This window comes from Triturus cristatus, chromosome 12, assembly GCF_964204655.1.
Source record: "Triturus cristatus chromosome 12, aTriCri1.1, whole genome shotgun sequence".
NCBI classification, from domain to species: Eukaryota; Metazoa; Chordata; class Amphibia; order Caudata; family Salamandridae; genus Triturus; species Triturus cristatus.
In genome coordinates this window covers 765,065,667-765,090,745 of record NC_140595.1, presented here as the reverse complement: position 1 = coordinate 765,090,745, position 25,079 = coordinate 765,065,667, and the positions used below count along the sequence as shown (strand labels likewise).

The window sequence follows — 25,079 nt, the reverse complement described above, 5'->3', positions numbered from 1 at the left end:
TAGTCTACCAGTTGCACTGTGCAGTACACAAATAACACATATCTCTAACTCCTTCAGACTATCCACTTCCCTCAATGTGCCATACTTATGGGGATCCAGTAAATCTCCCAGCGCTTCTGAACAGTCTGGTGTTGAGATTGTGACCGAGTGAATTCTGCACGTTAAACAAATGCTGAAAACAGTGAAAACTGACTATTCTTGCTGCATGGCTCATAGACTCAAGATGCTCCAAGAAGAGTCCATCTTGGACTGTGTCAGGATTAACACTAAGGAAATACAACAACACTGGGGAAATAAGTTTCTACAACCATAAAGAAAGAGTACCTCAGTACTGCAACTCTGGCATTTAAATGGATGTCAGTTACGTGCGTTATACAAACGTTGGAATCAGCAAAAACAAACTATTCTAGCTGCGTGACTCATGGGCTCAAGACGCTCAAAGCGTGGGCCATCTTAGAGAGTGTCAGGAATCAAATAACACTAGGGACATGAGTTCCTACCATAATAGGACACCTCAGTACTGTAACTCTAGTATATCAACGGATGTCAATCCAGCATTAAAACTGCATTAGTAGGTCATATGAACACTCAAGTTGCCAATGAAGGACCAGATGCAAAATCATAAATAAAATAAGAATGTACAGTGTCACCAAAATACATAGGAAAATATGAAAATACAAAATTGCAAACAGAGGTCCATCAACGAGTCCTGCAAGTCATATTATAGGTCACATGAAAATTCCATCCTGTCATTAAGCCCATTAGGTTTTAAAGCATCCAGGCGTTTAATCCAAAAATTCTCCCTCTGGAGCAGGCTGTTGTCTTTGCAGTGCTAGGGGGGATGGACCCTACCAGTGGATGCTACATTTAGATTCAATATCACACTCTTGGATCAGACAGTGAAACCCCTTGAGCACTCTACAAATTGAATACGAGGACGATCATTCTGGAAACGTTGTGCGTGTTTTCCCTCTTAACGATTTAGTACACATTGAGTGCCATCTACTCCAATTCTCAATGCCAAATATGCGTGACTAAGTACGTCACATCACCTGCTACAATTACATGTTGTCAAATCAGACAGGTAGCAGTTCAGGAATTGCAATGGTAGCCAATAATAGACACAATAGATAAATGTGAGATGTGTCTAATAAATGAAATATTGACTCTCCTTACTGGTGACAAATCATCACCTGCATGACATTGGCACTCACCAGTATGACAAATAGTAAGTGCATTACAGAGGACAGCATACCTGTATATGTATCACAGTGTCAGTCATTTCCAATGCCTACTTGCCTGTATGCCACACAATGTCATAGCACATCTATTATAGTAAGCAAGGTGTATGAGTCAATCAGGACACATAACAGAATGGACATGAATGTAGGGCCACCCCTTGCCATGACTCTTAACTAATTGTACACCTCCTGTCTCTCCAGCAGAGCAAGGACACGATCTGCTGCTGTGGGTAATGACTCCTCTGAAAAACCCGCAAACGGAAGCCCATAGCAGAGCTATAATCATTCCTAATAGAAGATGTATTCTCTTCCTTTTGCAGCTCCATATGGATCCAAGCCGCATAGGCTCAAATGCCATGCTTAGCATAGGGTTCCTTCCTCCCCACAGATTTGGCCAGAATTAATCCACATTAGTTACATGAAAGACAGAGGAATAAGTAGACATAGTGCTGGGACAATCCTCCCTTCTTGAACATTGGAGCATCTGAAGTACAAGACCACAAGCTTTCAGCTATTCAACTATCTCAGAGCCCAAACGTTCAATCAGTCCTTCCCCCTCAAAGCGAGAACTGTCATTGATCTTTAGAAGCCCTAGAAGTGTAGTACCCAATATCTTACTTAAACTAAAATGACAGTTTGTGCTTGCAGTATGAAGAGATAACATCTTGGAGACATCTGGGAGGATTGGTCCTTGTTAGTTGACCCTCTGGCACCAGAAGATCCTTCAAGTCATATGGCAGACTCTGTCAAGTGGCCCTAAATAATCTATTGAATGTTGTATATATCTCATTTCAATTGCTCCTGGAATGTGCTGGAGTTGATTATTGAGTTGCTTACAGTTGGGATGGTGATGCTATTAATTTTGTCAAAAATCATTAGATTACCTCTGTCCAAGAGACATGGTGCATTGATCCACCACATCTCCTGTTTCATCAAGCTTTTTTGTTCAAGCAATACAAATATTCCAAAGGAGGTAGATATGTGTGGGGGGTTGCCAATTTATGTTCCCTTTAAATAAGTAAAATGTCTAACCATTGATAGTCCTTTTTATAGTGCTTTTATACAGTTGGAGCTGTTCCAGTCACAAACTAAAGTCAACACTGCAAGCCTTGCAGCTGTATACCTCAATAACAACACACAAAACCCTCAAACAAACACCAGCACACCAAATAATGAGAGGTTTCCCAGGATCTCGTTATTGGTAACTGGCAATTGTATCTCAAATCTATATCCGGGGCGGGGGGGGGGGGGGGGAAGATGAGCACATAGATCAGCAAGATACCCTTTGAGGCATTCCAGCCCAGGCAGACCCACGCTTCAACAGGCAGCTACAAAGTGATTTGAATGCCTTAAATTATTTGTGCTCTTTAAACCTACAAGCTGTGAATGCCCAACTTCAAATGGACTGCCCCATAATAATGACACATATTCGTTCCATATAAAATCTCCTTATTTGATTATACATTTGCCTCTGTTCAGTTGTTCCAGGCTGTAACTAGCTTTAAAATAACACTGAGAACAGAGAGCAATCAACTTCCCCAAGTAATCCATTTGTGCACTCCTTGCATCGAACTAGAAAAGGCACAGTGGGCTGGAGTCTTTAATGGTCTCGCCCAGTTGGTGAGCATTACATGGGCTATCTGAACAATCCCTAAAACATCTGATTGGTTGGAGTCCCCTTCAGTAAGGAGCTAACATCTTCACTAGGCATTTCTTATGACAAAATCTTGCCTGCGACATCTTGGTCCACACTATTGAGGCAATTGAGAGAGAAATTCAGTAGGTCTTCTCATTGATTGAAATTAAAGACATCATGTAAACTGAAGCTAATGTGCTTCAATAAGACCTTAAAGATGAAAAACAAGGCATTTCTGAGGGCTTAAAGAAAGTCTTGCATCATTGGATTCAGCCAAGGTGAAAAGATGTCTGGAAATCTATACAATAACCTTCAGGGATATGAAAAACATCTGGAATAATGTAACAGCTAGATCATACACAACCAGCAGAAACAGTTCTGCCTCCTTAGATCATTGGCATCAAAACAATAAATCACCTGTATGTTACTCATCAGGAGGCAATGAACTTGTACGAAGCATATTATGATGACTCAATCACATGAACAAACTCCAAAAATTGTATATCAATCAATCAATATGGATTTATAAAGAGCAACTAATCACCCGTGAGGGTATAAGATCATTAAAAGTGCAGGGCAGGAAAAGATATAGGGCCCACGGTAGAACATTCATTTTGACCAAGGCTAGTCTCCCGAGCCACAAAAGAGGCAAACGTTGCCATTGAGTTAGATCTTTACACATGAGGAAGAGTAAAGCAGCATAATTTACCTCCGCAGTCTTACCTAGATTCTTATGAAGGACCATCTCAAGGTATGTTATGCCATCCGTCACCCAATCAAAGGCAAATTGGACGTATAAGGTGTCCACCGTTGTTTGCGTTGCTGTAAGGTTAAGTACCTGTAATTTCTGGAGCTTCATTTTGAATCCCGAAACCCGACTTAGGCGTGCAGGTCTCCTACAATGGCCGGCAAGGAAGTCAAGGGTTGCGTCATTGATAAAATGACGTAGTCGGCGTAAAGGCTAATTAAGTGGCGGTCGGCACCAAAAGGGACGCCCTGGGCGTGTGGGTTGTTCCAGAGCCTCTGAGCAAAGGGCTCCATGTAAAGAGCTAAGAGCAGGGGGGTGAGGAGGTAGCCCTGCCTGGTGCCTCTCCCCACCGCAAAACCGTTCGAGAAAATCACATTTACCCTGACTGCAGCATATGGGTTGCTGTAAATGCTTGCTCCCCATTGGTGAAATTTTGCACCCAAACCAATGCGCTCCAGAGTGGCAAACAAGTACGGCCAATGCACGCGGTCGAATGCCTTTTCGTCATCAACCGCCAACAAGAGCGCCTCTTCTTTGGAGCGCTGTACCTTATCGATCAGGTGAGAGAGCTGTTTAGTGTTGTCCCCGCATTGTCTATTCGGAATGAAACCCGACTGATCCGGGTCTATCAAAACGGGCATTAGAGGGTTCAGCCTGTGGGCCAGAATGCTGGAGAACAGCTTTGCATCAATGTTTATCAAGGAAATCGGCCAGTATGAGCTGCAAAGCGCAGGATCTTTACCTGGTTTGGGGATGACCGAAATTGTCGCCTGTAACATAGAATAGGTGAGAGTGCCCGTATCGGGAAATTAGTTAAACAAGCGAGTGAGCAGGGGGGCTAGCTCTGCGCAAAAAGTCTTATAAAGCAGCGCACTGAAACTGTCCAGGCCCGATGCCTTTAGAACCTTCAGACGAGCAATAGCCAATATCACCTCATCAATTCTTATAGGGGCCTCTAGACTATCAACTTCATTGGACGGGAGCGGGATGACCATAGCCCGATTGACATAATCACTGGGGTCCGTGAGGGTTGAGGACTTAGTTGAGTAGAGATGCGCGTAAAATGTCCAAAAGACGCTGCAATGCCCGAGTCATCCGTAATCTCTGAACCCTGTTCTCCGCGCATCGTCTTACCTGCATGTGCCTGTCGTTTACTGCGGAGGCAGTGTGCTAGCATGAGACCCCCCTTGTTAGATCCCACATAATATTTATGTTTCAACCCAATCACTGCATGTTCAGCCCTGTCCAGCTCCAAACACTTCAACTGGAGCCGCTCCTTCTCCAATTGGTGCCAGACCCGCGGAGCGCCGATGTGCTTATGGATTGACTCAAGTTCTTTAAATTTACATTTGAGTTTCTCTCGTTTGGCCTGACTAGTCTAATTATCATGAGCCGCTTTAGCTATCAAGGCCCCTCTCAAGACCATATTAAGAGCCTCCCAAATGGAGGCTAAAGCCATAGAGCCATTATCATTAACTGCTAAGTAATCTTTCAATTTACGTCAAAAATCTTCTATCACTTGTGAGGATTGTAATAAGGAGTCTCACAGGCAGCAGTGTGAGGGGGAAGAAGGAGTGGGAGGCAGACATAGAATCCAAACCCTCCCCTTGTTGCCCCCACCGAATGCGCTCTTACACATACAAAAGGAGATTTAGCGTTAGATTTGGGGTACGGTCTCTGCCATGTTGCAGAAGTCTCTGTTGCAACGCCCTAAAAAGGAAGGTGGCCTTACGTTCCTAAACATCACTCGATACTTTCAAGCCTCACTATTGTGCTATCTCGTGGAATGGAACCGCCCAATGATGGAGAAACACTGGGTATTTATGGACCAGACGGTGGCTCGCCATCACATTTGGTGGGAAGCTTGGCTACCTAGACCGTCCCGACCCTGGAGGCTATACTCTTCGCCGGTCACTCGACCCACCATGTTAGTATGGGATGGAGTGTCCAAGTGGGCAAATCTTACATCATACCCTTCGACTGTGTCCCCTATTTTTTCGAATCCTGAATTCCCACCCGGGATGGATAAGGGGTCGGGTTCACGGTGGTTAGCAGGCGGTTGCAAGCATTTGGAACATTTTTTTGACCTCCAGGGGCATATCCCCTTTGAGCAACTTTGGGCAGATTACGGCCTCACCGATTCCGATCGCTACCTTCATGTGCAAATGCTGCACTGGGTGTCTGGGTCTCTAGTACATCCTTTGGTGAGCAAGCCAATGCTCCTGTTTGAAAAGTGGTACAAAAGGGGGTGGTGATGGACGGAGCATCAGAACCAATCAAACACTCACACCCAGTCAACAGATCTGGGTTTGATCCATCACCGTTCTTTAGCCCACTCTGCCACCCCAGTTCAGACATGGCCATATGCAAATCAGTCTGACCCTGTGCCTCATGGGAACAGTCCAGCCCGAACTGCCAAGCCATGCCTTCCCTGGACCGGAAACAAGCTTCCTAGGACCGGTTTCTGGCATTTCAGCCGTCTTCAGCCAGGCTTGCTTGAATCCAGTGGCAAAGTGAGCAAGGGACTCACGTCTGAGCATACCCTGCCAACTTATGGCGAACAAAGCGGTACAAAAGGGGGTGGTGATGGACGGAGCATCAGAACCAATCAAACACTCACACCCAGTCAACAGATCTGGGTTTGATCCATCACCGTTCTTTAGCCCACTCTGCCACCCCAGTTCAGACATGGCCATATGCAAATCAGTCTGACCCTGTGCCTCATGGGAACAGTCCAGCCCAAACTGCCAAGCCATGCCTTCCCTGGAACGGAAACAAGCTTCCTAGGACCGGTTTCTGGCATTTCAGCCGTCTTCAGCCAGGCTTGCTTGAATCCAGTGGCAAAGTGAGCAAGGGACTCACGTCTGAGCATACCCTGCCAACTTATGGCGATCAAAGCGGTACAAAAGGGGGTGGTGATGGACGGAGCATCAGAACCAATCAAACACTCACACCCAGTCAACAGATCTGGGTTTGATCCATAACCGTTCTTTAGCCCACTCTGCCACCCCAGTTCAGACATGGCCATATGCAAATCAGTCTGACCCTGTGCCTCATGGGAACAGTCCAGCCCAAACTGCCAAGCCATGCCTTCCCTGGAACGGAAACAAGCTTCCTAGGACCGGTTTCTGGCATTTCAGCCGTCTTCAGCCAGGCTTGCTTGAATCCAGTGGCAAAGTGAGCAAGGGACTCACGTCTGAGCATACCCTGCCAACTTATGGCGATCAAAGCGGTACAAAAGGGGGTGGTGATGGATCAAACCCAGATCAAACTCAGATCTGTTGACTGGGTGTGAGTGTTTGATTGGTTCTGATGCTCCGTCCATCACCACCCCCTTTTGTACCGCTTTGTTCGCCATAAGTTGGCAGGGTATGCTCAGACGTGAGTCCCTTGCTCACTTTGCCACTGGATTCAAGCAAGCCTGGCTGAAGACGGCTGAAATGCCAGAAACCGGTCCTAGGAAGCTTGTTTCCGGTCCAGGGAAGGCATGGCTTGGCAGTTCGGGCTGGACTGTTCCCATGAGGCACAGGGTCAGACTGATTTGCATATGGCCATGTCTGAACTGGGGTGGCAGAGTGGGCTAAAGAACGGTGATGGATCAAACCCAGATCTGTTGACTGGGTGTGAGTGTTTGATTGGTTCTGATGCTCCGTCCATCACCACCCCCTTTTGTACCGCTTTGTTCGCCATAAGTTGGCAGGGTATGCTCAGACGTGAGTCCCTTGCTCACTTTGCCACTGGATTCAAGCAAGCCTGGCTGAAGACGGCTGAAATGCCAGAAACCGGTCCTAGGAAGCTTGTTTCCGGTCCAGGGAAGGCATGGCTTGGCAGTTTGGGCTGGACTGTTCCCATGAGGCACAGGGTCAGACTGATTTGCATATGGCCATGTCTGAACTGGGGTGGCAGAGTGGGCTAAAGAACGGTGATGGATCAAACCCAGATCTGTTGACTGGGTGTGAGTGTTTGATTGGTTCTGATGCTCCGTCCATCACCACCCCCTTTTGTACCGCTTTGTTCGCCATAAGTTGGCAGGGTATGCTCAGACGTGAGTCCCTTGCTCACTTTGCCACTGGATTCAAGCAAGCCTGGCTGAAGACGGCTGAAATGCCAGAAACCGGTCCTAGGAAGCTTGTTTCCGTTCCAGGGAAGGCATGGCTTGGCAGTTTGGGCTGGACTGTTCCCATGAGGCACAGGGTCAGACTGATTTGCATATGGCCATGTCTGAACTGGGGTGGCAGAGTGGGCTAAAGAACGGTTATGGATTAAACCCAGATCTGTTGACTGGGTGTGAGTGTTTGATTGGTTCTGATGCTCCGTCCATCACCACCCCCTTTTGTACCGCTTTGATCGCCATAAGTTGGCAGGGTATGCTCAGACGTGAGTCCCTTGCTCACTTTGCCACTGGATTCAAGCAAGCCTGGCTGAAGACGGCTGAAATGCCAGAAACCGGTCCTAGGAAGCTTGTTTCCGTTCCAGGGAAGGCATGGCTTGGCAGTTTGGGCTGGACTGTTCCCATGAGGCACAGGGTCAGACTGATTTGCATATGGCCATGTCTGAACTGGGGTGGCAGAGTGGGCTAAAGAACGGTTATGGATTAAACCCAGATCTGTTGACTGGGTGTGAGTGTTTGATTGGTTCTGATGCTCCGTCCATCACCACCCCCTTTTGTACCGCTTTGATCGCCATAAGTTGGCAGGGTATGCTCAGACGTGAGTCCCTTGCTCACTTTGCCACTGGATTCAAGCAAGCCTGGCTGAAGACGGCTGAAATGCCAGAAACCGGTCCTAGGAAGCTTGTTTCCGTTCCAGGGAAGGCATGGCTTGGCAGTTTGGGCTGGACTGTTCCCATGAGGCACAGGGTCAGACTGATTTGCATATGGCCATGTCTGAACTGGGGTGGCAGAGTGGGCTAAAGAACGGTTATGGATTAAACCCAGATCTGTTGACTGGGTGTGAGTGTTTGATTGGTTCTGATGCTCCGTCCATCACCACCCCCTTTTGTACCGCTTTGATCGCCATAAGTTGGCAGGGTATGCTCAGACGTGAGTCCCTTGCTCACTTTGCCACTGGATTCAAGCAAGCCTGGCTGAAGACGGCTGAAATGCCAGAAACCGGTCCTAGGAAGCTTGTTTCCGTTCCAGGGAAGGCATGGCTTGGCAGTTTGGGCTGGACTGTTCCCATGAGGCACAGGGTCAGACTGATTTGCATATGGCCATGTCTGAACTGGGGTGGCAGAGTGGGCTAAAGAACGGTTATGGATTAAACCCAGATCTGTTGACTGGGTGTGAGTGTTTGATTGGTTCTGATGCTCCGTCCATCACCACCCCCTTTTGTACCGCTTTGATCGCCATAAGTTGGCAGGGTATGCTCAGACGTGAGTCCCTTGCTCACTTTGCCACTGGATTCAAGCAAGCCTGGCTGAAGACGGCTGAAATGCCAGAAACCGGTCCTAGGAAGCTTGTTTCCGTTCCAGGGAAGGCATGGCTTGGCAGTTTGGGCTGGACTGTTCCCATGAGGCACAGGGTCAGACTGATTTGCATATGGCCATGTCTGAACTGGGGTGGCAGAGTGGGCTAAAGAACGGTTATGGATTAAACCCAGATCTGTTGACTGGGTGTGAGTGTTTGATTGGTTCTGATGCTCCGTCCATCACCACCCCCTTTTGTACCCCTGTTTGAAAAGTGGCTTTTTCTGAAAAAAGATGCTTGTTAAGTTATCTCGGAAATCCTCATGTTTCTCTCCCAGGGCATGATTGGGGTCCAGACGGCCAGACAAAGCTGGTGGGAGGCTGAACTCGATCGAACCCTGTCGGACAAGGAATGGGAGGATATTTTTTATAGGACCCACCACACTGCACACTCCATGGGCCACACCGAAACTGCGTTCAAAGTTATATCTTACTGGTACTACACCCCGGCTTGTTTAACTATCGGAACTAACAGCGCGATGGTCTCTGTTGGTGAGGCTGTGGGAGCCCGGGTACCCTCGTTCATCTGCTGTGGAACTGCCCGAAGCTCACAAAATATTGGGACAAGATCCTCGATGAGATCAATAAAGCTTTCAACACTACCATCCCCAGGTTCCCTGCATACAGTATCCTAGGATTTCCCAATTCCCTGACTTTTCCCTTGCGTTCTACCAAGGGCAGACAGATCACCCTGGCATTGAATGCTGCACATCGAGTACTTTTATCTGGTTGGAAATCGGACAGGATTCTGGACCACACGAAATGGCTTCACCAGCTGTGGTCCCTTTTGGGCATGTAGAGACTATCCATGGCTACCCTAGGGGACAAATCTGAATACGCTAAGATATGGTCCCCCTTTATTTTCATCCTCTCCACAGAGTTTCGGGAACTGAGATGTTCAGCTTACTTACAAATTTTGAAACTGATTCCAGACAGCGGGGGGAGTGGTTAATACCTAATAGCCTCGGACGGGTTCTTAGGGCCAAGTGTTGTTGGTAACTATCACAACGAACCACATTCATGTGCGCAAGTGCACTCACTGGCTCACCTGGAGAGGGGTGGGACGCTCCCGGATTTACTCATTTTAGTTCTGTTAATGTTTCCCTTTTTGTGATTCTTAATTCCCTTAAAAGGCAGACTTTAACACCCCGGACTTGCTATAATGAGTCTGTGGCTTATAGACACCTGCGGGCTCAGCATGCTGCTGAACCCTTTCCAATGCTCCACTGCCACGGATCCTGGATCACTTAATGTTTCTTCTTGTTGAACGCAGTCAGCCCAGGATGGGTTGTAGGCAGCATGATGTGTAATCTATCTATATGGACAGCTTGTAATTTATTGGCTCTTATTAGTTTTCATGTCTTTATGCAGCCGGACCGTTGGGTTCTAGGCAATAATACTTTGTATTGTTATGCTATGAGTTCTGCTAATAAAACCGATTTCATTTTTGTTAAAAGTGCAGGGCTGATGGTGTTACTGGGCCTAATGGCCTTCTTACTACAGTTTTCAAACATGATATTTCCTTTTGGGCAACATGCTTGAGTTTGATGTTTGATAGGTTTATTAAAACTACAAATCTTCCGAATGATTGACAAGAATTGATGCAGATGGTAAATTGTACGCTCCATTGCTACTGGAAGATCTGAAAGAATGGGCCTTTGAAAGACAACTTATCTCCTTGTGTCAGACAGGTTTCTGTGATGATGAGGGTACAACTGATAACATATCCTTGCAATGCTGGTTGAACCCCATACCACTTCTGGCAGCACTCTGTAATATGCATGTTTTATTTAGAATTTGCCTTTGATAGCATAAAAATAAATTTGCTATGGAGTCATCTGCATTGATGGGGTATCACTGTTTTAACAACTTAGGACTATACTGCGATTATGTCATGAGAACTGGGTCTGTGGCAAACTTGGGAGAGGCAATTAGATTTCAGACCCAATGAAAACAAACAGGGGCCTAAATCAAGTTTGTGTACAGTCCCTTTGATTTTAAATTTGTATTTTTCATATTAAGGAACAGCTTTCAAGAACAATTTATCAAAATGTATTATTTGAGACTGAGGGTTGATTTTTTTAAATTAATTGTGGCCACCAGAGTTTGAAAAATGAGGCACATTAAAATCAATGTATTTTTTGCAAAACCAGATCAACCAATCTCAACCATGTCTCATTATTCTATCTCTAGCCGGCCCTAAAAATCAACCGAAGCACCTTTCTGAAGCTAGCATTCCTCAGGGCTGGAACCAGAACATGTAGAGAGGCTATTGAAAACTGTTTTAACTGCAATGAGGAACAGCTTTGGTGGGGTGTGAAGTACAAGCAGGTTGCGTAACAAAAATATCTGATTGCGTTAGTGGACCCGGCCAAATGTCAGCAGCAAGCCGTTCCTCCCTAATGACAGTAGTGCTTGCCATGAGATTGGCCTTAGTGTTGTGATCACTTGAAATGCTGTTTTTCGCTATCAATGTCCACCTAGGAATGTATCATTGCACAGAATTTGTGACTAGCTCTGGATTTATGCTCAAAGAGGCTCTTTGGGTTTCATTGCTCATCTTAAATTGATTTTATTATGGTATTGTATGTATTATTGTATTGGTTTAATCTAAACTTAACAATAAACAGTATCTCAATTATCAACTCAGGTAGGAAATCTCTTGTAATGCAGAAGAAATATATCTGGTGGTCATGGGGTAATAAGTTAACTTAAAACTTGACAACATGCTCAAATTTAAAGCCATCAATAAGTGGAAGGAAAGGAAAAGATGTAGGTATGTTTGTAATTTGGGCAAAAAGTGAATGGAATCTATATGTCATTTTCTCAGGGCTCTTCATTTAAAGATGTCTTAGTGCAGCTGTAGAGCACCCTAATAAATGTGTCAAGGTGTTTCTTTACTAGGTGTGCAAAAAGAAGAAATTGATACTTTGTGATATCTAGTCAGAGAGGCCCTTCATCTATATCAATATATCTTTGACTCACGTTACAGTTTTGTGCGGCGTACACAGTGTATTTTGTCTGGATATTCTACTTGTGACCAATGCTGTGCTAATCAGACTCAACCTAATCAGAACCATAGCTGCTCGTGCAGTTTTTCATTGAATTTACCAAACCAAAGTACTACCCATTACTAAGCAAGGAATAAACTGAGATTGAAACTACCTGCAGGCCACATCACCACTGCATGGGCTAATGCACGACCTTTGAGGTTTATACATGTCAATTTAATAATAAGGAGGACCTTTGAACAAGTTTTGAACTTTATCTCATCCACAATGAGAAGAGATACAGCCATGAAATTCCAAAGGAAAGTTTTGAAAATGAGGGGATTGCCCCCATCCTTGTCCATTGGTGTCCTCTTTGAGACAGAATTAAATTCAAGTTTATACATGTTATCTACAGGTGTCTGGTAGTACTTGGGATAAATCACCCCTTTACCACAGGCATATTATGCACTCTGTGATTTTGAGCTTTTGTCTATGCCCAACCTCTAGGAGCATTGGTTGAGAATATTGACTTTTTATAAAAAAACAATCATACCTAAGCACTTCTGTTGCCCCATTAATGTTTTGATGATTTTTTAAATACACACCATTAAAAATTGCTGGTATCAAGTAAGATAACTAGAATACTTGCTATATGCTTATAATTGCTCTCTCCTACCTGCATGTTCCCTGAAGCCCATTGAATAGCGCTGTTATTGATGCTCAAGGTCTTTCCTGAAGGGGCATTGGCATCATAGGTGCCAACCTTCACATGCCTGATGGTGCCTTCTGGATCCCGCTGCCAGTTTACAATATCAAACCGTGCTGGGATGTTGCCATATCTATCAAAGAACAAGTCTGTGTCTTTTTGTAGCAAGTGAACCTTCTTGATGTAGTGTAAGAGCTGGAAGCAGAAAAACGCTAGAATCAGTTTGAATATTTTTCTATTTTATATCAGATGTGAAGTCTTTAAGAAATAATACTTTCATATACATGTCTCCATTCTGGTACCCCCAAATGTATATTATATAGAAAATAGACAAGATATCATCAACATACCACCAAGACGTTTACTAACAATCCTGACACTTGTGTTCAAACAACCCTATGGATACTCATTAAATAGTTGTGAAATGTTTTATACTTATATGATACATTCCTTCTTTGGATGTGTATGTTGGTATTTTAGAAAACCAAACCTACTCATAGGTTTTAAATTGGAAAACCTCAGAGCTTACTGAATTTTCACAATACCATCTATAAAAGGCCTTAGATAAAAGGAATGCCGTGGCATTGAGTTGTTCCTCCTGCTGTACACAGACTTAACTGGTATTGCTGAATGCAATATTTCTAACTGAGCATGATTTTACATGGCACCATGTTGAATCAGAAGAAGGTCTTATATTAGGGGGTGGAATTGAACACTAGTCACAAGTTTGTGCCAGTCATCACCAGTGCGTTCTCCAAAATGATCAGAATGTTTGTTGTTGTCACTTGAGGTTTAAAGAGCTGCATGACTGAACCAGGCATGCCATTACCATGCTTGCATTTAACCAGTGGTCATTACAACAACTACTACACTACCACACATTCAATTACCATGCAGATACCAAGTATATGCCTTTACACATATATACATATATATATATTCACTGAAAAAACCATAGGTTTCACACACGTTATAGTTAGGAATTAGCATTTAAAAAAACTTGCAAATTCACTGAAAAAACCATAGGTTTCACACATGTTATAGTTAGCTGTACATTTCACTCGTAAAAAAACAATGAAATTCCCCCGTTATAGTTAGTGCAGGCAACTATAACTCACGCGACCGCAATCCTCTGCTGATGCTAATACTGTATTTAGACACTTATTTGCCCATGTCTTCTTCCATTAAATTTTAGCTATACATATATTACAAATATTTTTTTTTCATAAAGACACATATGTCATCAGCAGAAGATTGCGGTCGCGTGAGTTATAGTTGCCTGCACTAACTATAACGGGGGAATTTCATTGGTTTTTTACGAGTGAAATGTACAGCTAACTATAACATGTGTGAAACCTATGGTTTTTTCAGTGAATTTGCAAGGTTTTTTAAATGCTAATTCCTAACTATAACGTGTGTGAAACCTATGGTTTTTTCAGTGAATTTGTACGTTTTTTTAAATGCGAAGTTACTTTACGCCATTCGTGGCTTGCGCGCCCAGTTAACGCAGTTCGTTCCATGCGCGCACGTTATGCGGGATGGGCCATGTACGCACGATGCGCTTCGCGCACCGTGCGCACATGGGGGACATATTATGCGCATCGTTGTGAAATGTATTCTTTATTATTTTCACCATTTGCACACGGGGTGGGGAGAGTGTGGATACATTTTTTTTTTTTATACATTTTTTCCGTACGCGTACGGTAAGCGTAATCGGCGATTTTTCGAAAACCTTGGGGGTTGTTTGGGGACCCATATATCACTGCTGGGTGGTTATGATCTCAATATACTGCCCCTTTAGACATTTTTTGGCTTCATTTATGCTGCCCCACTCAGAGTGCGAGAGAGAAAATGGCGGCCGCCGCTTCCTGGTTTCGGCCGATTCGAATGTTTACTAAGATCTAAGAGCCAATCAGAATCGCGCTCGCGCACGTCACCGTACGCGTACGGTAAGCGCACCGTAAGCGCACCGTAAGCTGGCTCAGATATATATATTGATTTAAAGGCTATTTTGTCGGAATCTACTGAACAGATTTACACCAAACCTACAAAAGGCACTTCCTTGACCTGAGGACTACCTCTCTGCCAAATTTCATTTAATTCTGTTCCGCCGTTCGGGCTGTAGCTCTGTCTAAAGGTCCTATGGAAAAATGCATGGGAAAAACGCGTTTTGGGACCCCCCTTTTATCTCAGCCCCCGCTTGACGAATCCCCCCGAGACTTTCAGGGTAGGAGCGGAGCTCAACGCCCCACCTATTTTGAAAATTTCGCGAGGATTCGTCGACCGGCGCCAAAGTTATTCAAAATAGAATGTTGCGGATTTCCTATGGTAAGAGGGTCCTAACTATAACTATCTACTGGCGACCGCCAGTAGATAATATATATATATATATATATATATATATATATATATATATATATATATATATATGAAGTGATTCAAACAGATGGATTTACCGATGAACAAAAATCTTTTTACACTACAACGTTTCAGCTTTCGCCTTCCTCAGGTAGTACAAGGACCCTCAGGAAGCAAGAGGACTTCATCTCCCAACCAGTAGTGCACCAGGAGGTGCATTTAAAGAGTGCTGGAGAATGGGGACATGGCCTCCGAAGACCTCTCAGCAATTCCCCTGTGTGGGACATACTAATAGGAGTGGCATTCTCCCCCCTTTTACCACACATACACCTTTAATATTCATGCCTTTAAAACTATATTTGCTGTAATGGCATGCATGTTAAAGGCATATTTGATGTAAAGAGTGAAAAACAAAACAGTTCGAGAGGCAGGGTCCAAGGGAAAGGTTTTAAAGACCACTAAGGATTATATCCCCAGGCAAACATGACTAATACAAAAAAATCCTAGGGTCTAGTCATATACCAATAGTGTATATAAATTGATAATACTCCTTCAGTATGAATGTATTAAATCAACAACAAAGTTGTGCTCCAATACTCCAATAAAACATCTCAGAGCTCCTCCCTCACAGTGAGGGGGTTTTAGCCCTCAAAGGAACTAGGTGTTTCCTTTGGGAGGCGAATCCCTGTGATGAAGCATGTCACCTTTGGTGAGTGAGGGATTACGTCCTAATAAGGGATCTGCCCTTGAATGATCTTATGAGCACAACTTTGTTGTTGATTTAATAAATTCTTACTGAAGGAGTATTATCAATTTATATACACTATTGGTATAATTGGTGTAAAGACATGCGTGGTAATGGCATTCATGGTAGTGTTGCATGAGTGGTAAGGCTGTTGTTGTAAGAGCATGCGGAGATCTGGCATCGTGATAAAGGATGTTTCCCGCTTTGAAGTGAAGTGCTGTACAGGCCATGACAGTGCGCAAATCACCCCCTAAAAATATTGTACAATGTCCTGCCACTTGGTAGAGCTGACAATTGTTTGCCAGAGAAAGAGATCTGCAGCTGGGATCTGTTTGGCACTTATTCACATAACAGAGCAGTAGGTCATGTTGCCCCAACACAATGTTTACCCTTTTGAAGAGTCACAAGACTATGATGAGTAAATAACATATTTCTGTATTTTTAAGCATGGGCTAGTTGGTTGATGATGGGATCCGTATAGAACACTAGTGTTTGTCTCTATGCTTGGTGTCAGTAAACTTTATAATATCCTTAGTGCTTAATTCAAGCTGGTGGGGGCCACCAACACTCATTTATAGGGACTGACACTCATTTTTTCTCTATAGACTTTTCCAGAGAGAACGAGAGGGTAAAACACACAAAAGGAAAGAAGGAAGAAGAGAAAGGCAGAAAAACCATCATAAATGGGAAAAGCAGGTACCTGTACAAGCTAGATAAACGGCAGGGGATGTCTGACAGTGAATTAAAGAGGCATGAGGGGGGTTCAAACCTATACAGCCTTGGTATTCAGTGTGGGGACATTTAAAAATGCCGGCCACGGGCTTCTAAGCAGATCATTGAGTGCTAACAATCATTCTCTTACAAATTAAGTACTGAACATTCTCAACACATTTCATGCACAGGATACAAATGCTATGCCAGAGACCAATCAGTAAAGATTCTGTACTGAGAAATGAGGCTATGTTTGGAGTAGGGCCACTATGTTCTCTATATATTTTATGCCACTTTCCAGGCTTACCCAGTGTCAAGGTCTTTCAGGCACATGCATCAAGTAAAATACCGGTCGCAAACGGGCAGATTCTCAGAATCTGACCCTTTGCTCCCGGTATTTTTGCATTTGGGATGCATCATCCCAAATGCAAAAATCGCTATTTAAGGAATCTCTAAATTGGGATTCCTTAAATAGCGATTGCATTTAAGGAATCCCTAATTGAGATTCCTTAAATGCAATGCATTACACTTTAAAAAATAGCGATTTCGCTAATAGCGTGAGCAAATTACCATGAGGCTGGACCTCATGGTAATTTGCGAAAACTTAGAAAAATGCACTTCTTTGCATTTTTCTAAGTTACATGTTGCCCACACACATGCCCTTAGAGCATGTGTGTATGCAACATTTGTGCAGAGTGAACATACATGGGTGCAATAGGGTGTCATTTTGACACCCTTGCACCATCGAAATTGCGGGAGCAATTTGCGAGTACCTACTGGTACTCGCAAATTGCTCCCGCAATCTCTAATTCATTCCTATGGGCCTGGAGGCCCATAGGAATGAATGGGAAGACATTCCTTAATTGCGAATCGCAATTTGCTAATCGCAATTAAGGAATTTGTGGGAATCGCTAATTCTTTAGCGATTCCTACATGCATAGGGTTTTGCTATTCCTTAATTGCGATTCCTTAATAATCGCTATTAAGGAATCGCAAAACCCTATGATGATGCATGTGCCTGATAGTGCCTAAGAGAGAAAGACCGCATTAAAAAAAGGGACCTCATCTGTAGTTGAGCTGGAGGTCTCATGGAAAAATTCAAATGTTTTTTGAATGCTTCGAAAACGTTTGAACCAAATCTCTTTCTGGTCTTGCCCTGTCTTCGAGGAACAAAACCCTGGTGTACAACAAAATAAACTGCAACTACCTCTATTTATGAAAAATTATTTAAACTGGGCCTAATTAGTGGCTTCTGTATTTTTTACGGTTTGGTTCTGTTTTGTTCTATATTTTAGTCTATCTATTGTTATCTATGTTTGGTGTGAGGATGTTGAATTTAGACTGCATGTATGAATTTATTTTCATTTGCATATATGTAGGTATTGGGTTCTATTCTGTGACTTTCTGAAGGGTTCCTTTCATAGGCAGGGGAGCTGCCAAAGCTATGGGGTGTTCTTCAATAACATAAATGTCATCTTACCATTGATAATTGCTGTTAGGTAACAGGGTGGGATCCAAACTCACACATCCACAGCACAATGGATTAGCATTCCATCCTTATTGCCACTTTACACTACAATTAGTGAACTGGTGGCTTATAAGTAAGCCAAGCTTGCAGAAGATTTATCAGATATATAGAGAAAATTACAATAAGTCAAAGAAAAAAACACACATAGAGATAACTAGAAACATATAGTTACAAAATAAAGATTGTAAGGCGACATAAAAAAAAACAGACAAAGACACAAATTAAGATAAAAACCATGATGAATATAATAATTATAGATATGTTGATAAACTATAATTTAAAGCCAAAGAAAAGGATACAAATACAAATAGGTACCTAAGGATTAGGAGAAAATATGTTTGGGGGGGGATTACCTGAGCAGCTAGGCCATAATATAAAGCGTTCCCTCTCACTTTCTATTTCTAATCTAGGCCAGTTATAACCTCACAACTACTCTTTTTAGTCTTTTATTTGCCCCAGGGACTCAAGTTAGATGGGTAGATGTTTAGTAGTAGCATTGAGAAAAGACATGGTTTTGAGAATATTTTGGTAGAAGCATTCACATTTTTGGATTAGAGTAACACTATACATAGGCTTAGCTTGCTATTCCTTCATTTGGTTCAACAGCAAAAAAACATTAAAGAAGCCACCACATGATTTTTACACCACCAGCTACCAATAGATATATGATTGTACTTAGTTTAAAAATGTCAACTCTGTATACATCTGTTATGACATCATGAGTCACAGACAATTTCTTTAGGACACAGATCATGTAATAGAAAGAAGACAGTCTGATCAAGTTTTGTAATAAGTAAGTAGCAAAACTGTTGCTGAAATTCAGCACACAATATGCGATAGCAATCATAAAAAATAAGCAGGTGACACAAGGCACAGGGTGGGTTTGCGTAGTTTTAAGAGGTGTGGTGACTGTGCTTGAGAGTTAAAAGTATAACAAATTAATATTGATGTCAAACCTACAGTATTGTTAGGAAAGACAAAATAGGTTTCAGCCTCATTAATTCCATTTAAAACATCCTTTCTTCAGTGCAAAAACTAAAACAATATAAAAACCTCTATTACTGCAGTTGTATTGTCATATGCCAGCTGGGTGTAAGAATTTGAAATCAATCAATTATCATGCAGTTGTTCTTATGCAGTTATGGTTAAAACACCGGCAAACATAGTGGTGTATGCAACTTTTAATCTATTTTATGAATGTAGAACTACTCTTTAATTATGTGTATACTTTAATTTATCTCCATGTTGAAAACTTGTTGGTTTTTCCTAAAGATTCTTGAATGATTTCTATGGGTTTGACACTGGAAGCCTAAGAAACCAGTATGTTAACAGCAGAAACATTTTACATCAGGATTACCATTGGTATGTCCTGCAGGATTCTAAAATCATATTTAGTTACAATAGTGCTCTCCAGAAACGTAGGATATCATTTTTAGAAAGAAAAAGTTTTTTAGTGATATAAATCACAAAGGGAGGGGGGAAAAGAAAAGGGAGACCACAAGAAATTAGAAAAGAATTATATATTGTAGATAGTTTTTACAGCACTACAGTACAATAAAAGTACAAATGACCAAAAACACACATAGGTGAGCACTGAGCGTGCTAGTGATAGTGAACGGCGCAGTGACACAATGAGTGAAGAGCAGCGTGAACGGCGCAAATTAAGATAATAACAATGTGATCAAAAAAGAATAATTAAATACAATCTGCTATGAACACATTTTTTCTCAATGACCACAGATAAGCCAAAAGTTCTTTGCTGGGTTTTGTCGACGGCGTTTCAGCCTGGTTAGTTTCAGGCCATCATCAGGTCAATGGTCATAATTTTAACGTGTGCTGGGCGTAGTACAACTAAAGTACAGGGAATCCTTTGAGATTGGAGGAAGAACGGACATAAATCGGCGTGTGATCAGGTGTTCAAGCACTCAAGCAACAACATCCGATGTTTGGATAGTGGCCAGGAGCAATAAAGGTCCAGGGCTCGGAGATAGGGATCGAATCTCGTGAATGGTTCGAGGAAAAGGGATCCAAAAAACTGGTATTCCAGAAGATGGGGAACGAGTCCCGTCGTCCCTTCTTTCCTGGATTTGTTCCCTGTCTTCTGGAATACCAATTTTTTGGATCCCTTTTCCTCGAACCATTCACGAGATTCGATCCCTATCTCCGAGCCCTGGACCTTTATTGCTCCTGGCCACTATCCAAACATCGGTTGTTGTTCCTTGAGTGCTTGAACGCCTGATCACACGCCGATTTATGTCCGTTTTTCCTCCAATCTCAAAGGATTCCCTGTACTTTAGTTGTACTACGCCCAGCACACGTTAAAATTATGACCATTGTCCTGATGATGGCCTGAAACTAACCAGGCTAAAACGCCGTCGACAAAACCCAGCAAAGAACTTCTGGCTTATCTGTGGTCATTGAGAAAAAATGTGTTCATAGCAGATTGTATTTAATTATTTTTTTTTGACCACATTGTTATTATCTTAATTTGCGCCACTCACGCTGCTCTTCACTCATTGTGTCACTGCGCCGTTCACTATCACTAGCACGCTCAGTGCTCACCTATGTGTGTTTTTGGTCATTTGTACTTTTATTGTACTGTAGTGCTGTAAAAACTACCTACAATATATAATTCTTTTCTAATTTCTTGTGGTCTCCCTTTTCTTTTTCCCCCCTCCCTCTGTGATTTATATCACTAAAAAACGTGTTCTTTCTAAAAATGATATCCAGCTGAGACGTTGTTGTTTTGTTATAACTATTGCCCGGTCTCTGCTGGGAAAACGGGTGAACTCCTGTTCTTTGTTCCTCCAGAAACGTAGAACGCAACCATTCCATGTGCTTCCAGGAAGATCTTTGTGGCAACCCATATCATTTCTAGTCTCATGCTGGCATATAGTCATGGCATCCTCTTATAAGCGGTCAAAATATTGTCTCAGGTAATGTGCAAAACAGTGTCATCTGCTGGTGTCAGCTCATTTCTGCAAGGGGGCATTGTGTGTTGTCCTCCTTACTGTGCTTTTGAAACATGGCTAATGTATTCTATTCTTTAAAGTAACACATACCTGCCATGGATGGAAGTCTAAGATATCTGCACACGTTTCTTGAATGAAAAAGCCCCCATTTCCAGTGCATGACCTCAGGTATTTTAAAGCCTGAACTGTGGCATACACTGCATTGTAGATATTGTAGGTGATTCTAAAGTCCATCATGCTTTTGATTGGAAGTCTGTATAATGTTTCGTCCCCTGTGCATTTCTTAGTTTTGTTGTCCACAATCTGGAGATTTTCCCAGTCCAACCATTGGCAACCAAAAGCTTCCTCCCAGAACTTTCTTACAAAAATATCACCTGAAAATGTAGAAGGGTGAATGTTCATGAAATACTCCTGAAAGCCTGCCATCTCTCCACTGTGGATTGCAAATCCAATGGTGCCAGTTAGAACTTCCGAATATTTATCTATGGAGAGGAGAGAATATGTTGACCAGGACTCACTGGCAATCCAGGTTTTCCCAGTTACATTCTGTCTCACCAACTCATCCAAGAGGGAAGCCATGTATGAGTAAGTTGGAGTAAGGACAACTGCCTTGGCTGTCGTGTTTCTAATAACTTGGACAATATGAAAGACATTTGTGTCTACTCTACTTGTGAAGATGTTCTCCGTGAAGGCCACACAAGCTCCAGCCTTGATTATTTCTTGCTGAACAAGATGACTGCCCAGCTGCCCGTAGTTGTCATCAGTGGCTACAATTCCAACCCAAGCCCATCCAAAGTGTATCACCAGCTGTGCCAGTCCATGGGCTTGGAAGTCATCACTGGGGACTGTGCGAAAAAATGATGGAAACTGATGCCGGTCGCTTAGGAGTGGACTAGTAGAAAAATAGCTGATCTTATGTAAAACAAGAAAAGAAAAGAAAACAAGCATATTACTACAAGGTGTTTTAAATGGAAATATTCTTCTCAAATGTTGAGATGCAATGCTTGGCGGTCTGGAAACCCATTACATGTTTAATTTAACCTTTGGTAGAATACGGGTTTATCTTGCTCAGTGCGTGTCACAGACTTATGATGCTTAAGGTACTTTGATTGGAGTACCAAGAAACACAGGCACTGTAGAGTTTCTAAATATCATAATCAATAGAAAGTGTAGCACCCCATCTTTTGCAAACTGACACACTAAACTAAAGTTGAGTATTCTGACAAAATTACTGCATGGGAGACTCTTGACCCCAAAATCTCAGTTGTCAGGGATGTCAGAAAAAAACAAATTGTAATATGTAAAATGTTGTTCCATATAAGCTAGGGCACATATGTTCAATGCACCAATCTCACATTTATTTTCTTATATGTATTGTTTTCCTAAAAAAGTGCCCTACACATGATACACAGTTTTCCAGAAATGATTGAGGAAGCAACAACATACAGTGGTTCACTTGCGCAATGGATCAAGGTGAAGCAGTGTCAGCACTGCTTTAATCAGGCCAGAGGGGTTCCAGTTCAGAAAAATATGCATAATTAAAAGACAAGCCCTAAAGAAGACTCTGGAATGGCCACTACACTCAAACACAATGAGATGGAAAACATCAGATTAAAAAGAGCTCTAAAAAACACATTTAATAACAAGCAGTGATTATAAGAAAGTAACTCTCCAGTAAAACTAGACTGCCTGAATGAAAGACAGTCTCATAAAGTAATAATAGACAGGAGCATGTTCACAACTTTTACAACTAGGTTCATGATTGACACATTAAGTCAGGAATCTTAAAGCAAATACACTAGACGAAGAAGCTGATGTCAAATTGAGAAATACAACACAATCTTTGTAAGTTACCAAAAAAGACATCTGAAAATAAATTATTTAATTTCAAAATCAGAATACGCAAACTTGTTTGCCTAAGATTAATTCAGCCTATGATACAGACTTGTCAACAGATTGACATACGTGATATCACAGAATAAGAAGAAGAATTGGGAGGTATTAGGAGATGAGTGTTCCGTGTTAAAGGTGCACTCTCATAACAGCTATCCCCTGCTGTATGAGGACACCAGATACAAGAAGTAATTTTTAACACTAAGGAGACTATAAACCATTATATTTTTTTAAGTAAACTGGAACTGTATTTACTATGTGTTAATCTTAATGCTAGGATCAAAATATAGTTTCTTAAAAATACTTCAATTGTATCATAAATATACCAAACAGGTTCCTTAAAAATACAACAAAACCTATACATTAATCCAGAGGGCTTAACCAGATGTAATACATTAGGAATGTACATGAAATGTCATATGTTCCATTCCAGGTTCATGGTAAAGTGCAGTGGGAATTTATGAAGACACAAATATCCAAATAAGTGCAAAAAGATTAGAAAAATTAGTCTCTTTTTCAAGAAAAAAATGTCAGGGAAAGAGGATATCTGGTAAGGTATAAAACGGTAATATTCAGATAGATACAGTGTTCCATATTGTGGTATCTATATAATTGTGGGCTTTCTCCATAATTGACAACAATCAAGTAACCTACGAGGAAAATTAACCAAGTAACCTGAACTGAAAATTAAGTGTCTGAGGAAGACAAATGATACCAACCCAATTTAAAATCCTATTAAGTTAGACAAAATAATTTCTTGAAATGCTATGTAGGCAAAACCTCTGGCCTAATAAATGTGTTGAAGCAGTGAACTGCCAGAAATGAGGTCCCCAACTGGTATCCGAATTGGACGAACAGAGTTTGATCTGGAGCTCCAGACAGTCCCTTAAGACTGCTCTTGAATTCCATGGGAAGCTCCAGGAGAAAATTCATCACAGGTCATCCTTGAGTGCTAAAGGAGAGATGGTCTCATCCTCAGCATCATTGGAGCTGCCTGAGCTGATGACAACACCATCTTATCTTTATCACTCAAGTGGCTACAGCTGCATTTCCAGAAAGTGTTTGGAAATTGGTGTAAATTTTCCATTGCCAGTTGTATATCAAAGTTGACCTTTTTTGAATGCTGTTGATTTCATGGCACTTACTATTGATTTCCAAGTGTCAGTCTGCAGAAAGCCATCATGGGAGGTCTCCATTTTTTTTCTCCTCAGATCCATTCAGTCACGGTGTTCCTAGAGCGGCTGTAAGTAAGATCAGATATGCAAGCATGGCTATCATCAAATGTGCTAGTTACTGTACATGTGGGGTTTTATTCTGGGTGTACCATTCTTGCATTTCCTCATGTTGCAATACCTCATTTAGCCACACAACATTTTAACCCTGGATGATTCCATTGCACACCGCACTTTTGTGTAACTCGACCTCACTGTTTGCACAGCATGGCCTCATTTTGCACCACTTAGATCATATTTGAATAACTTCAACGCGAAACTCGGTGTAAGTTGGCTAAAGTATTATAAATCCTTTTTACATTGATAATTTCACCGTGAAATATATACCTCAGAGGTGTGGCCAGCATCTGAGCAACAAGGATGTATCCCGCTAGAGCTGCTGTGAGCAGCCAATCAAAACTGCAACAAGATGCTGAATTGTGATTTCTGAAACTGAGGATAATGATTCGAGAAACATGCTCCTTTCAGAGTTTTAATTGCATATAAAAGTTATTTACCAGTAGCAACAGCTGGGAGCAATGAATGAGCGAGTACAAGTCGCTGAGGGGCTGTTCAGAAAATGGGCTTCACAGAAAAGCATTGCAGAATAACTGTGAGTGAGGGACATGCAACTGATCAGTGAGCCAGAGCTGAGACAGGCGGAGCTCATAAGACTGTGGACTGAGAGTAGACACTCTGGGTAACAGAAACAATGAGTCGACACCCAATCTCCAGATAACAAGCACTTCTAATTTAATGACAATACTCAAGGACCCCAGATCTTCCTGGGCGACTTCAATCTACACTGGAATGACCTCAATGACCACTCAGTGAATAACCTAAAAACTTTTCTATTAAACCATGAGTTATCCCA

General features: G+C 42.4%; 1 protein-coding gene across 1 annotated transcript in view; it reads right to left on the bottom strand.

Moving 5' to 3' along the window:
- The window catches only part of LOC146782760 (extracellular calcium-sensing receptor-like), a 48,391-nt gene that overhangs the window by 8,800 nt on the left and 14,512 nt on the right, over nt 1–25,079 (bottom strand). Inside the window, exons 3-4 of the mRNA XM_085637234.1 lie at nt 21,192–22,013; nt 12,758–12,982 (exon numbers count right to left, since the gene is read on the bottom strand). Coding sequence (XP_085493360.1) covers nt 12,758–12,982; nt 21,192–22,013 — 1,047 coding nt within the window. The remainder of the gene's footprint in view (nt 1–12,757; nt 12,983–21,191; nt 22,014–25,079) is intronic.